This window comes from Rattus rattus, chromosome 2 (genome assembly GCF_011064425.1).
Source record: "Rattus rattus isolate New Zealand chromosome 2, Rrattus_CSIRO_v1, whole genome shotgun sequence".
Classification (NCBI taxonomy): domain Eukaryota; kingdom Metazoa; phylum Chordata; class Mammalia; order Rodentia; family Muridae; genus Rattus; species Rattus rattus.
Genome location: NC_046155.1, coordinates 75,097,102 through 75,111,828, shown reverse-complemented (window position 1 = coordinate 75,111,828; position 14,727 = coordinate 75,097,102). Strand labels below are relative to the sequence as shown.

At 50.9% G+C, this 14,727-nt stretch overlaps 2 protein-coding genes across 3 annotated transcripts; both read right to left on the bottom strand.

Annotated features, from left to right (window-relative positions):
• Window positions 1-263: 263 nt before the first annotated feature.
• Window positions 264-7,013, bottom strand: Ppp4c (protein phosphatase 4 catalytic subunit). Of its 2 annotated transcripts, XM_032892640.1 has the most exons (9): window positions 6,901-7,013; window positions 6,540-6,701; window positions 3,405-3,456; window positions 2,818-2,868; window positions 2,550-2,651; window positions 1,856-2,029; window positions 1,639-1,765; window positions 765-954; window positions 264-682 (listed from the first exon to the last, which is right to left on the bottom strand). In XM_032892640.1, exons 2-9 carry the CDS (start codon window positions 6,635-6,637, stop codon window positions 553-555), a joined length of 924 nt encoding a protein of 307 aa, XP_032748531.1. In that variant the 5' UTR covers window positions 6,638-6,701; window positions 6,901-7,013; the 3' UTR covers window positions 264-552. The 2 variants fall into 2 exon arrangements, with proteins under 2 accessions (XP_032748531.1, XP_032748532.1); XM_032892641.1 differs by lacking the exon at window positions 6,901-7,013 and having other exon boundaries at window positions 3,405-3,515; window positions 6,540-6,639.
• Window positions 7,014-9,730: 2,717 nt separating this feature from the next.
• Window positions 9,731-13,723, bottom strand: Aldoa (aldolase, fructose-bisphosphate A). The gene is made up of 10 exons (XM_032892639.1): window positions 13,575-13,723; window positions 12,505-12,657; window positions 12,173-12,305; window positions 11,870-12,081; window positions 11,348-11,402; window positions 11,100-11,260; window positions 10,710-10,793; window positions 10,439-10,613; window positions 10,100-10,299; window positions 9,731-10,014 (listed from the first exon to the last, which is right to left on the bottom strand). The coding sequence occupies exons 2-10, from the start codon at window positions 12,643-12,645 to the stop codon at window positions 9,919-9,921; spliced, it is 1,257 nt and encodes a 418-aa protein (XP_032748530.1). The 5' UTR covers window positions 12,646-12,657; window positions 13,575-13,723; the 3' UTR covers window positions 9,731-9,918.
• Window positions 13,724-14,727: the final 1,004 nt, after the last annotated feature.

The following is a 14,727-nucleotide window of genomic DNA, read 5'->3' as shown; positions in this document are numbered from 1 at the left end:
AATGGTGTTGGCCCTGGGTGGGGCTGGAGGAGCCACAGCTTTAAGGTCCAGGTGCTTCTTGGCCTTGTCCCCCTTCAAAATGGGTAAGTTTCCTCACAATGGTTGCTGCTTTAAGAATCAAGGCCGTCCAGGAACCCAGATTTTACCCAGCACTAAGGAAGCCTTTGGGAAAGATTAGTGAATGGAGCCAGAAGGCTCTGGGATCAGTGGACAAACAGAGAAGTCTCTATGTCCACCCCAATCAAACCTGACAGAAACCCTAAGACTATTTTTCTTCTTTTATTAGAATTTTTTTCTTTTTTTCTCAAAATGTTTTATCTAAAACAAAAAACAAAAAAAAAAAAAAAAGGAAAAAAAGAAAACAAAATGACTGGAAACTTCATGGATCAAGTGGGAGGAAGGAGAGGAAGCCAGGAGCTAAGGCTCCAACCTCTCCAGAGCAAGTCCGCACCCTGGGGGCAAGCAAAGCCAGGCAGCCCCTCATACCCAGCCTCCGACTGGGCAGAGGGCAGTCACAGTGGTCCAAGGGCCAGAGGGGCTGGGGCCAAGGAGTCACAGGAAATAGTCGGCCACTGGCTTTTTGGAGGGGATGCCACGTGTCTCTTGGGGTGCAGCCTCGAAGATGATGAAATCTTTCTGGAGGTGCTCATCCAGTTCTAAGATGGCTGCCACATTCCCACAGCTGGATTTAAGAAAAAGCACAGTTAGCAACTGGTTTGTCCAGATACCTACCCTCACCCTGGATCCTGGCCCTGCCAGCTTACCGGTAGCAGTAATTAGGCGCTGACCACACAGTAAGCACCGTCTCATTGAAGTGCCACTTGTAACCTTCCATCACCAATTGGTGGGCACGGCAGATCATATCAATGTCGTTGGCTGCATTGAACTGGGCGACCACATCACTGCCAAACAGGTAGCCTGCCCCACGGGGGCTCACTCCCCAGCCTGTTGTGTCTGAGACAAAACAAGGACAGTGTGTAGTAGTAGCCAGTCTGGTTGTCTACTATACCAAAGGAGTAAAAGCCTGGGCAGCTTTCCTCATCAAGCAGAGGCTTGTTCCAGGGGATCCTGGGAGACAGGATAGCAAATGCTGGAACAGAGAGCTCTAAGGGGAAAATGCCCACAGTACCACTATGATGAAGGTCTTTCCTGGCAGTAAGGTCATTTCTGCCACATGGGGCAGTCTGGAATAACACTGATGGGATTAGAGGGCATGCTTGGGACTGGTACTCAGAAAGCCTGGCTTTAAATCTCTGTTCTGCTCCAACTAGAGGGGAACAATACACCACACACAGGAGCCCTCAGGGGCCATCATTCTAGGGGACCAAGCTCACCTTCAACAAAGCTACTGCCAAGGTCTATGACCTTTCCCACCCTGGGAGTCAATGATTTCATCTTGAACAGACCCTCTGAGCTTTCCATGAAAACTCAGAAGCCAACCTACAGCGGCCTCAGCACACCACGATCCATGGTTTCTGCCTCTTATGGAGCACCCAGTCAGGCAGATGGAAGGCAAAAGCCAGGGACCAACCTTGCCTTCCTCTCCCCAAACTACCCTGGCCTGCCTCTTCCTTTACACACTTGCTTAGATCCAGTCTCCACAAGCTAAAGGTAAAGCCACTTGGGTACTGCCCTCACCTTCAGGGTCAGACCACAGGAGGTCACACATGGGTCCATCATGGGGTACCTCTTGCTTTCGGTCAATTGTCCGGATCTGGTCCAAGGTCTGGATAGAAGGGGAAAGACCTCCATGCACACAGAAGATCTACAAGGGAAAGTATTGTCAGATAAAGGGAGGTGGAAGCCCAGAGACCCACCACTGCCCCACCCCTGAGGAGATCCACAGCCAACCTACCTTGCCATCAATGATGGCAGACAGGCTGAGGTAGTCAAAGATCTCAGTACAGTAGCGCCATACAGTCACTGAACCATATTTCCGTAAGCACTCATCATAGAACCCATAGACTTGGGTAATCTGGCGACTCTCATGATTGCCCCGGATCAAAGTGATTCGGTCAGGATATCGAACCTAGGGGGAGCATCAAGCCAAGGCTGGTTCTAGTCTGTTTCCCACTTAATCCCTCCCAAGTGTCCACTCATCTACCAGCCTCATTCAGCCCTCACCAGGATCTGTGTGGCCCAGACTCCTGCAGTCTCTTACATAAATCGTGACATCCCTGCCTCACAGGCTCTTGGGGACTTTTTCTAGAGATGCATTAAAAGACTAATGATTCCTCTCATCTGCCGGACTCAGACTCCATCCTTAGCACCCCATCCCCACCCCACTGTGGCCCCTCACCAATGAATTCTCCCAGTTTACTCGGTTTCTGCTGCTTCCTGAACACACAGCCTGTCTACTTCCCAGAACTCACATCACCAGCCTCGTCCTCAAGGGCTCAGGAGACGGCCCCACTCATGACAGCAGTCTGACCAGCCCCGCTAAGCACACAGTCCACAGCCACAGCAAAGTTCCAAGGAGGTGACAGGAAAGGTGATGAGGGCAGCAAGTAGTGGCCAAGGCTCAGGTTCCAGGGGCCAAGGGTCCTCACCTTAAGAGCCAGCAGGAGGAGGAAGGTTTCAACACTGTAGAAACCACGGTCCACAAAGTCTCCCATGAAGAGGTAGTTGGTCTCAGGGACATCGCCACCTACCTGGGAGGAGGGATATGGCTCTGCTTGGCCCCAAACTATCTCCTCCCACTGCAAGGCCAAAGAGCTGAGCCCCTTCAGTCACCCAAAGCCCATGCAGCCTAAGGCCTCTCAATGATTATATCTTCTAGTCACCCCTAGTTTACAGCCCCAGTGTTCCCTAACTCACTCTGAACAGCTCCTTGAGGTCATAGAACTGTCCGTGGATGTCACCGCATACCTAGAAAAGACAAACGTGGGTTGTCAGAATAGACAAAGGCACAAACCCTTTGTTCCCAGAAACCATCCTTCAAAACACCTGTTACTTTCCATGCCAGCCAAGGTTCTATCACTCCATCTCAGGACCAAGTGAGGACCCTCCAGCCCCAGATGAGCCCATTCTGGTGTCATCCATCCATCACCCTCCCCTACTCCAGCGCAGAAGACGTGTTCCCTGGGAGACTCACAGCTTCAGAAGCCTGGCTTCATCTCTGTTTGCCCACGTGCCCAGAAGAGTTATAGCACACGCTCATTGAGCCACAGACTAAATTCTTCTGCCGTGGACATGAGCATCCTACAACATCTTTTCTTGTAGTCATGAGGCTAACCCAGGGTCTCATACACAATGGGAAAGCATCCCACCACTAAGCTGCAGGTTCTGCCTACCATCTAATTCCTCCTTTGAGGCTCACCTGAAGCCTGAGGAGTAGCAGAGACCTGGGGGGTGGGGGTGGGGGGTTACTAGCCTCTCATCAACTTAGGACACAGAATACTCACTGTGACTGGCGAGTCCACCCTCTGCACGTTGCTCTCTTCTACCAAGATCTCTCTGGAGACAGGAGAAGACCAGGGTCACCACAGCCAGGCCAGCCCAGCCCAATTCCTGACCTTTTTTGGAGGGAGGGAGGACATGAGGTAGTCCTTGAACCTCCATGGGACAGAAGGAAGTATGCAGTGTCCCCATGATTTTGGTCAAAAAGCACTAACCTCTACCCCTCAATGCCTCAATGCCTCAACGCCTCAACATCTGTTCATGGCTCCTTGCTGCCAACTGAACAGAGTCCAAGTTCTCAACCCCCTTCCCAAGTAAGTCCTTCCAAGCAGGCTTGGACATTTTCAGTAGAGACTCTCCCTGTGGCTCCTTCTCAAGAATACAGCACATATTCTTGAAAGGGAGGTCCCTGTCCCTCAGAACACTGAGCTCTGACCTCACTCCCTTCTCCCACACTATCCACAGTAAGGACGAGGCCTAAGGCATGATGGTCCCAGATGTACCTTCAAAGGGTTGTGCTGGTCCTTCCTTGTCAGCATTACATTTTATTTGTTTTGGAGACAGAGCCTCATTATGTATCTTTGTCTAGCCTGGATATGTAACCCAGGCTAGTCTCAAGCTCAGGAAATTTGCCTGTCTGTCTGTCTGTCTCATGTGTACTGGGATTAAAGGATGCAGCACTGTAACCAGCATCTACAACATAAGGAATGGGCTCTGGTACAGCTTTTCTTTTTGCTACTTTGTGGGTTCTTCAAACAGTATCTTCTCTGACTGAGCTCAGCACTGTCTTTTCTTTTCTTTTTTTTTTTTTTTTTTTCTCGGAGCTGGGGACCGAACCCAGGGCATTGCGCTCCCTAGGCAAGGGCTTTACCGCTGAGCTAAATTCCCAACACCAGCACTGTCTTTTCTAACCCTACTCCTATGATGATTTCCCCCAAAGACCTCCTTCAAGAATAGTGTCAAGATCAAGCTGGAAACTTGCTGAACCTGAGAATCCAATTTCCAGAGGAGCAATACCAGCCTCAAATCAATACCAGGAACACACACACCTGGAATGTCAGCACTTGGTATGTAAGGCAGAAAGATCAAGGTTATGCTTGGCTATATAGCAAGTTCAAGGCCAGCCTAAGATATGAGCATCCTGTCTAAGAAAATAAACACAACCTCAACCAGTCAGGCACGATGGCATGGTGGCAGAGACAAAAGATTCCATGCTCCAGATCAGCCTAAGAGACAGTAAGATCCTGTCTCCAAAACAAAGACCTCAAACCAAACAGGGCTAGGGATGCAGCTCAGCAAGAGAAAGTAAACTAGGACACCAGCTGTCACGGCCTCAATGGGTAGCCTACATCAAGACACTGGTATCTAGAAGTCATGGCTTCCTACTCTGTAAAAAGAAAGAATCATTTGAGAGACAGAGACAGATGGATCTCTGAGTTCAAAGCCAGCTGGGGCTACACGGGCAGACAGACAGACAGGCACACACACATAACTCTCCGAGCCTCACAGGACTAGTGGGCAAGAGTGAGGACCAGGCTACTGTCTATTAAGAGGGTGGAAGCCACACTGAAACAGTTTCCAGAGGAGCTGGAACACAAGCCTCAACTGTTGCCTACATATTTACTCCTACCCTGCTTGACTACTCCTCACGGTGTTCTGTCAGCTGGTCAAGAATATATCTTTCGGGCTGGAGAGATGGCTTAGTGGTTAAGAGCACTGACTGCTCTTCCAGAGGTCCTGAGTTCAAATCCCAGCAACCACATGGTGGCTCACAACCATCTGTAATGGGATTCAATGCCCTCTTCTGGTGTGTCTGAGGACAGTGTACTCACATACATAAAATAATAAATAAATAAATCTTTAAAAAAAAAAATATCTTTAAAGGTCTACCCTAAGAAGCACCTTGGTCACCCAGTGGTGGTAGCACATGTCTTTAATCCCAACACTTGGGAGGCAGAGGCAAGTGGGTCTCTTGAGTTCAAGGCCAGCCTGGTCTACAAAGTGAGTTCTAGGACAAGGCAAGGTTACAAAGAGAAACCCTGTCTCAGAAAAAACAAAAACGAAAAACGCCCCCCTCCCAAGCTTCAATCTTTGAATACACCGTTATTGTCCTTTCCAGCATAAAAACACCATCTCATAACTTATAGTACCCAAACACCATGCTAAGTTCACTTCCAGCTCAGATTCACTGAATGGTCACAACCATTTTACTGAACACAACTTGTTCCACTTTGTTGAGTCCTAGACATTTCAAAATCACCACCTAGAGTGTCAGCGCTCAGATTCAAACCCACAGTCACTGCACCCCCAAACTGGGATTCTGATTTACAACTTCCTCTGCTTCCCAGAAAACGCTGCCTCTCTCCATATCCTCATCAGTTTCTTGGCTTCACTTTCTGAGCCAGAGTCTCATGTGGTGGCCCTGACCTAGCTGAGGATAACCCTAAACTCCTCATTCTCTCTTTGCCTCCCAAGTGCTTAGGATTGATTACTAGTGTGTTGAGGCTGTGATCTGTATTTTTTTTTTAATCTTACTTTTTTAAAAAGGCCTCAACTCAGTAAACCAAGCTAGTCTAAGACTCATTATGTGCTATTCTAGCTTATTTATTGTTTTCCTTGGGATCTTAACTGAACACAAAATTGGCTCGACTTCATCTTCCAGAATCATAACTAAAAGGATCTGTAGTCAGAGAACTGGCTTCAGATTTCATTCCTTCCTTGCTGGTACTTTTGAACAATTGAACAATTGGAGTCCTTGTTTGTTAAACTGGACACGAAACTACTTTCTCTTTTAAGGATTGATGAGATTGAGAGACTTTCGCAAATCACGTTTTGTTTTCTTGCCTTGAACGAGCTCCTCATTCTTCAAGACATGTCCCAAAACTCAGCTCTTCCAAGAAACTTTCTCTTTCGCCCCAGCAGAGCAAGCCGTTTTCCCTGAGTTTCCTAGAACTTCCTGCCACTCGCTCTTACTCCACTAGAAACACACATACAGCCGACCCCATGGTTCCTGGTGGGAAGTGGCTCTTGGGACATCTCTCCGGGAACGCTTCCGGGATATGACAAACCCTAAGTTCTCAGCTGAGTTCGCCCAGACGAAACCCCTGGGCCACGGGTTGGCCTCCCTCCTGCGGGCTCACCTGGCTTTAGCGCACAGGGCCTTGACTTCGCTCTCTTTGATAAGTTCGCAGCGCCGCAGCTGCTCGATCTGCCGGTCCAGGTCGCTGATTTCCGCCATGGCCCACCCCCCGGCGCGGGTCAGAGTCGGGGCTGCCGCCCCCTCCGGACCGCACAGGGGTCTCCTGGGAAAAGCGAAGGCGAGCCCGCCAATCAGAGGGTCCGTGCGGGAGGGGGGACTCGATTCTGGGACCGCCCCCCCCTCCCCTCACGGCGGTCCAGGACCCTCCGCGTCCCGCTGCCCTGGCCGCACCCCGCCAACTCCCGTCGAACCCCGCGGGCCCGCGCTAAGGACGGTGGCCTAGAGGGGCCTCGGACAATTACCGCCGCTGAGACTCCAGCTGAGTCTCTCCGACTCCCCACTTCCCTCCGCTTTGGGCCTCCGCCACCGCCGCTTCTACTTCCGGCCTCGCTGCGGAAGCAAAGGGAAACCTGTTCTCGCGCGCGCCGGAAGTGACATATACAAGTCACGCCTCTTTCGAGGCATCGGGAAGGAGAAACGAGGGAGCCGGAAGTGGGCGGGCAAAGTGAGCTGAAGGCTAGTATAGCAGTACTTCAGTTATATACACGAGGTCATGTGAGCTCCGGTAGGCTTCTCGCCTCACGTTACAGTTTTCCCTTGGCTGCTTTCTATCTTGCTTCTATTACAGATCTAACGGATAAAACTGCCTTGTTCATCATTGCTTCTCCGGTGTTTAGAGTAAGGCCAAGCATTGCAGATAGGCGTAAATAGTTGTTCAATGAATGGGCCTATTCTAGTCCACATTTCTTGCCACAGTCCCAGAGAAACCTTGCCATGGAGGAACTCCGAACCTGAGCCAGACATGGTAGCATACCTATATGTAATCCCAGAATTTAGGAGGCTAAGGCTGGATCGTGGATTCTAGGCTGTCAAAGCTACAGAGCAAACGAGCAAACAGAAAAAAAAACAAAACAAAACAAAACAAAACAAAAACTCAGCAAGATTATATGTCTGATAAAAGAACTTGCCACCAAGCCCGACTGACCTGATTTGGATCCCCAGGACCCATATGGTGATGAGAGAAAACACAGAGGTTTAAATTTAATTGGGGGAAAGTGCCCACTCTCTGGACACCAAGCTTGTTTGACTCCCTTAATTCCAAAATAGTTGACATTTTTTTCTTGGCAGGGTTTCACTGTAGCTCAGAATAGCCCAGATTTCACAGCGAATCTCAGCCCAGATGTTAAGCAACCACACCCAGCATTACTTCCTATTCCCTGAACATATTCCTTGAAGGTGGCAATGAATGGGTTCAAAGGCTAGCTTGCTCACGTCAACCAAGGTTCAAACATGAATCCAGGAAAAGTGGTTTTCAAGTCTGGCTTTCACGTTTCATTTACTGTTGCTGAAACTCAAAACATAAGACCCTGATGCTCTCCAAATTCACAGTACATGTACTCCTCTTCCTTCTCTTTGCCTTTTGCTGTAGGCAGAGTAGGTTATTAATCTCTCTTCTGCTCACCATATTCCTCAATATTCTATTGTCCCTCTCAATTTTGAACAGTTTTATGTGCTTTAAGATCGTCTTTTAAGGGGTGGGAGAGATGGCTCAGTGGTTAACACTGGTTGCTCTTCTAGCCGACCACCCAGGTTCAATTCCCATCACCCACATGGCAGCTCACAATTTTAACTACTGGTCAGGAGATACAACACCCTCACATATTCATAGTTAAAATAACAATGTACATAAAATAAATTTTTGAAAAGATTGTCTCATAGAAGCTAGAGAGTAATTAGAACATGTTCATGCCAGTACTTGGGAAGCAGAGGAAGGTGGATCTCGAGAGTTCAAGGCCAGTGTGGCCTACAGAATTCTAGACAGCAAGGCTAACTAGGGACTTAATTTTTCCTTGCAGTGCTGGGAGGGAACCAGAGCCTTATATAGTGCTCAGCCACTGAGCTGTCTCCAGCCTGTGCTTAACTTTATTGGCAATACATGGAAATATTCCGAGAGTGGAGACTAGCTATGATACTCATAGTAGTTAATTCTATGCAGAAAATCACTCAAAACTGAAGTGTATAATAGATGTTTGGGAAGGAGAAGACCAAACGAGTCCGTGTTTATACCTGTATCTCCAGCACTAGAGTCCGTGTTTATGCCTCTATCTCCAGCACTAGAGGGTGTGGTGGAGCTGAAGTCCATTTAGGTACTTGCTGTTCTTCCGAAGAACCCACAGGGTAGCTCCCAATGAGGCAAGGACTATGCACCGAGTCCCCAGCCCTCATTTCTTAGGGTTTCTTATCTTAAGCGAGCATTTAATACCCTCCCCTTTTGTCCTCCAAAGGCATCAGATACACTGTATACAAACATACATTTAGGCAGAAAAATTTTAAAGGCACAATTACACTCAACATAAGGTGGCAGGAATACAAACAGCCCAGTTTGGTGTAGTGTCCTATTCTAGAGTCAAGGAACATCGGCAGCCCTGAAGCTCCATTCTCAACCCAGAACCCAGAGTTCTGCACTTGAGCTGTGAGCACACATATGTCCATGCAGAAGATTCTAGATTTCCTAAAAGGCTCCATATTCCCAAGAAAGCATGAAAGTTAATTGTATTTCCTGTTACCATGGGGAAACAGTTGTGTAATGTTAAAGCAATATTAAATGTTATTTCCACAAAGAAAGCTTCACCCTTGGCAAGGTAAGAAACCTTAGGGTTAGGAATTCGAGGGCTGGGAACTATAACTCAGCGGCAGAGTCCTTGCCTAGTATTCATGAAGCCCTTGGTTGGATCCTAGCATGGCTTAAATTGGGCATGGTATCCTATGCCCCTAATTCCAGCACTCAGGAAGTAGAGACAGAGTATTAGGTGTTCAAAGTTACCTTCAATTAGAAGTGGTCAGGGGGTTGGGGATTTAGCTTAGTGGTAGAGCGCTTGCCTAGGAAGTGCAGGGCCCTGGGTTCGGTCACCAGCCCCGAAAAAAAAAAAAAGAAAAAAAAAAAAAAAAAAAAAGTGGTCAGAAGAACATCTCAAAATACCCTACCCTTCTCAAAGCTCTGGTCAAAAAAAAAAAAAATATCCTGACCAATAAAATATTACTCCATCCTTTTACTGACCAGGAAGAGGAACCCAAAGTGAGGCTCTTTCCTCAGGCCCTCCCTTATACCCTACAAGACATGAACAACAGACGCCCCCTTAAATAGCTGTTTATTGGCAGTGGGCTGGAAGGGATGGCAGATTTAGCATTCACAGACAACACTGCACACACGAGGGCAGCAAGAGTGATGGGAAAGAGCCTGAAGGCCCCTCTTCAATAGCAAGTGGGTAGGCAGGGGCCTGGAGTGTTGATGGAGCAGCCTTAGATCAGATCAGCTCGGGTTAGTAGGCATGGTTAGAGATGAAGAGAGATTCACTGGCTGCGGCTCCAGACTGGCCACTTGGAGTGTACTTTCCTTGACAAGCGAGGCTGTTGGCCTGAAAAGGAAGAAGAGTCAGAGGAATTCTCTCGAGTGACCCCCACCTGCCCAGGCACCTGTTCACACTTCCATGCCCGCCTTACCAGGGCTCGCTTGATGTACTCCTCCTGGGCTGCCTTCAGGTTCTCCTTCTTCCCACCCCAGGCCTTTAGAGCAGAGGCCTGCAGGGCTCGGCCATAGGAGAAAGTCAAGGCCCATGGCTTCAGCAGGGGACACTTGTTGATAGCATTGAGGTTGATGGATGCCTCTTCCTCACTCTGCCCTCCCGACAGGAAAGTGACCCCTGGAGAGCAAGGGCAGAAGGAAAGGGCGTTTTCATTAGAGATGCAGAGCAGGGAGGAGCCTAGAGAAGTTATCGTGGACAAAGTCAAAGGTGATGGCACATCCACTTCACCGGGCCAAGATGAGGGGGTGGGCCTCACCAGGGACAGCAGGGGGCACTGTGCGACGAAGTGCTGTGACAGTTGCCATGGCAATCTCCTCATTGGAAAATTTCTGGGTGCAAGCATGGCCAGGGGTGACCATGTTGGGCTTCAGCAGTGTGCCTTCCAGATAGACATGGTGGTCACTCAGAGCCTTGTAGACAGCTGCCAGTACCTGGAACACAGCAGGATAAGGTGGAAAACAGGGATTACCTCAGTGGGGCCCAGTCTACCACATTACCCTGACCAAGTAAGTAAACAGGCAACCTACCTTCTCAGTTACATACTGGCAGCGCTTCAAGTCATGGTCCCCATCAGGGAGAATTTCAGGCTCCACAATGGGTACAATGCCATTCTGTGGGAGGGATAGGGTAGTGAGGCCTCATGACCAGGAACCTCACCTACAGCACTACACACCATCAGCCATGAACTTATCTTGATGATGATAGGGAATCAGGCTTCAAAGGCCTCAGCAGATTACAGGGGACAAGCAAGTCTATTAGATTTGCCTGTACACCTCTGCTTTGCAGTGTGGCCTCCACTTAAGAGCCTGACACATAGTGAGTATTGAGAACAGCTGCTCTGGGGGAGGTAGATCCTGGCAGATGGACAGAAAGCTAGCCCACACTAGCTACTGTGTTAGGAGGTGGCCCAGTCCCACCTGCTGGCAGATGCTGGCGTAACGGGCCAGAACATTGGCATTTTCCATGATGGCGAGGGACGAGGGAGTATGTTCCCCAATCTTTAGCACACAGCGCCACTTGGCAAAGTCGGCTCCATCCTTCTTATACTGGGCACAGCGCTCAGACAGCCCGTCCAGCCCTGAAGAGAGAAATATTATGATCAGACAGGCTCGCTCTAGAACCCTGGTAGGCTGGTGGAGCAGGGAAGGAGGCAGATCATGATCACCTTGAGTAGTGGTCTCGCCATTGGTTCCAGCCAGGGGCACTACACCCTTATCTACCTGCCAGGGAGGAGAATAGCAGTCAGCTCTATGGCCATTTTTACCTCACCCAGCCCCAACTTCATCCCTCACTACAGCCTCTCATGGCCTGCAACTATTTTTACGAGGAAAGATATGTGTATTATGTGAGAGGAATGTTAACTGGACTAGAGGGACCTGGTGCTACCCCTCACTGAGAAAACCATTTTACTTCTTGACTTTTTAAGTTTTTCATCCATAGATGTGGAATCACATTCTTAGAATCACAGGGGGACCATTAAGTTGGTAACAGAGCACTTGCCTAACATGCACAAGGATCTGAATTCTACCCCAAACACTGACCAAAAACTTACACAGAGTAAATGCATACCTAAGTCAACCACGCCTAAGTCTGTCTCTAGGCCTGCTAACCCAATAGTCACCCCTCCCAACCTGTTAATCCCTCTCCAGATCCAGCTCTCACCTCATACCCGAGAGCCCCACCTTACCTTAATGCCTACAACACCACCCTTGGACTTGATAACTTGGGGGAAGGGACGGCCATCATCTGCCTTCTGGTACAGTGTCTCATGGAAAAGGATCACCCCTCCAATGCAGGGATTCACACGGTCATCGGCAGTCAGCAGCAGTTGGCGGTAGAAGCGCCTGTTCTCCTCGGTGTTCTCGGTGCCAATGGACTGCAGGCGCTTGGCAATGCTTCCTGAAGGGAGGGTCATGTGGGAAGATAAGGGGATCAGCCTGTTACCCCCAGCCTTGGGCCCTCCTCCCCCTTTCTTCTGCCTGTACCGCACCAGTGGACTCGTCTGCAGCCAGGATGCCCTTGCCCGGAGCTACAATTCGGTGAGCGATGTCAGCCAGCTCCTTCTTCTGCTCCGGGGTCAGTGCTGGGTATGGGTGGGGCATGGTGCCGGTGGCAGCGCTTTCCTGGTGAGGGAGACAGACAGGGACAAGTGTTCAGTTGGGCCATCCTATGCTCTCCCCGGTAACAAAGCTCCTTCCCGGGAGGCCAGGGCAATAGCCCCCACCTCCCCTGCCCCACTCCCTGAGGGTCCTGGGATACTTCCTGTCCCAGAGCTCTCCCCTACACCCGACTTCCCTATACTAGACCTGCCTCTTCCTGTACCTTTCCTAACTCTGTCTGTTGCTGGGTGTTGCCCAGCTCAGAGTGGGGTTGCTCACTGGCACCTGGGGGAAAGGAAAAAGCCAGAGCCAGGGACAGGCGGGTCATGTTGAAGCTGGACCCATCTGGCCTGCGCGTTGCCATGGGTCACCTTGCCTAGAAACAAAATTGAACCGGGAATATTTTAGAATTTAAGGATTGAGAATAGGGCAGAAAGCCCAATACCCTCATCTGAGAGAGCCCAAGAAAGAAATGATCTGTGCTTAAAGCCACATAGCAACCCAAAGGCAAGAGCTAAGAGAGAACCCAGATTTCCCGACTGAGGTGGGGCGCCCCTTCTAAGCCACCCGGGGCCGGCCCAGGCTTCAAGGACACCCCAAGGTCAGGCTTCTCTCTTCTCGATGGTTGGGGGGAAAGAGCTCGAGGAAAAGAAATTAGGAAAAACACAGGCCATTAGAAACACAGAAAAGGGGCTATGGAGCCCAGGTAGAAGGAAACCTTTGCCTCCAGACTGTTAGAAGGGGAGGGGAAGGATGTAAGAGGCACGTGCTGTTCATACCGCTACAGCGGTTCCAGGCTCAGAATCAAGGTCACAGATAAGAAAAGATACTCAAGTGTTAACGGGCCACAGGGTGAGGCAGCTGAGGAGTTTAGCCTTTTCCCCAGGATCTCCCCCGGAAGGAAACCAAATTCGTCCACCCCATCGCGGAAACCCTGTGAATGTGTTAAGAGCCGACTCTCCCCTCCCCAGCCCCCATCGCTTCTTGAGATCTCTACAACAGGCAATGGGACCCTGATGCTTTGCATAGCGGGAAGTTTTTGCAAAAATAAAGAGGGGTCTGTTTTTCCACCTCATCTTGCTTCCTCCTCCGGCATGACTCAGCGCGCTGGGCTGCTGCGTGGCGCAGCGAACCGCCGAGGCGCAGGCCGGAGAATCCGGGCTGGGGGCAAGTGTGGGGGTAGAGAAGGGAGAAGTGAGGGACCGTGGGGAAGACAGCTCCGCACTGCCCGCCACCGGCCCAAGATCCTAACCCCATAGACCCTTCCCCGAGCACGTGTGAAAGGGCGCTCACCTGGCACAGGACGGGGTGGGTCTGTCGGGTACGGCGGTGGGTAGGCGAAAGGACTAAGGAGGGAACGCGGCTAGGGTCACCAGAACCTCGTTCTGCGGCGCGTTCCAAGAGAACGCAGCCTATTCAGCTGGGGTGGGGGGGACGGGAGGCGGGGCCCCGGACATTTAAAGGCGCCGCCCCGCCCTCTGCAGGTTTTTCCCTTGCAGGGACGTGAGCCGTCCAATTGCAAGCGGGCACTGTGCGCGGCACCGCCCCAAGATGCTACGATAGGAGGCGGCGCTGGGGAGGAGACAAGCGGCTAGAACTAGATCCCTCCTCCGCCCCACTAGGACGTGACTCGAGCCACATCCCTTAGGTCACCAGGCCCTAGCCCCCCTCCCCCAGTCCCTGTCTGGCGCGCGCGCGAGCATCGTGACTCAGCCGGAATGTGGATTGGCGAGGAGTTTGGGGGGGCCGGCGGGAGGGGTTCAGAGTGAAATGATGGCTGGCCTCTCCTCCTAGACCCCTAGCTTCCGGCCTGTGCAGTTGCAGCCTGACGTCACTACAAAGAACGCAGAAGTTCCGAGCTTGCCTGCCTCGGCGCTTGGCTAAAGGGCAGGGCGCGTTCGATCCCTTCCTAGCCAGAGCACGCATAGGGAACGGGAGAGGGCGGCGCAGCTGGCAAGGTACGCAGGCAAATCCTCCCCGGACTAGTGTGCGGACCACATCGCAACCGAGTGGCGTAGTCTGGCCTGGCCTGGCCTTGCCTAGCAGATTGGCGGGAGTCACCACCCGCGAGCTAAACACACCCTGTTTGAGGAAATGACCGACAGCCAGACCGGTCTTTCCCGAACCTGATTTCCTTCTCCAAAAAAAAAAAAAAAAAAAAAAAAAAAAAGAAAATCTGTCTCGGAGCTCTATCACCCTGTTACTTTTAGAGCATCCAGTTCCCCAGGCCCGAATCCGCAACCCCCATTCCCATCCTCCAATCCAGCTAGCGGCCCACCTGTGGTGCAGTGAAAGAAGCCGCAGAGCCTGGTCAGCAGCGAGTGAGCCCCGCGGCCCAGGGCTGGGTTATAAGGCAGCTCCTACTCTCCACCCCTCCCCTACGCACCCCCACACCAGTGTCCCCGGACTTCTCCATAACCTCTGCCCTTTCCCCACCACGAATCCC

Bases quoted from the DNA above. Each gene is read 5' to 3' on its own strand.
- Ppp4c (XM_032892640.1), bottom strand. From the start codon at position 6,637: ATGGCGGAAATCAGCGACCTGGACCGGCAGATCGAGCAGCTGCGGCGC. The intron at 2,652-2,817 runs GTGAGTTAGGGA...CCCTCCTCCCAG, and splicing joins ACCTCAAGGAGCTGTTCAGA to GTAGGTGGCGATGTCCCTGA. The intron at 2,030-2,549 runs GTGAGGACCCTT...TGCTCCCCCTAG, and splicing joins TCCTCCTGCTGGCTCTTAAG to GTTCGATATCCTGACCGAAT.
- Aldoa (XM_032892639.1), bottom strand. From the start codon at position 12,645: ATGGCAACGCGCAGGCCAGATGGGTCCAGCTTCAACATGACCCGCCTG. The intron at 10,614-10,709 runs GTAGGTTGCCTG...GCTGTGTTCCAG, and splicing joins GCCAGTATGTAACTGAGAAG to GTACTGGCAGCTGTCTACAA. The intron at 10,300-10,438 runs GTGAGGCCCACC...CTTGCTCTCCAG, and splicing joins AGTGCCCCCTGCTGTCCCTG to GGGTCACTTTCCTGTCGGGA.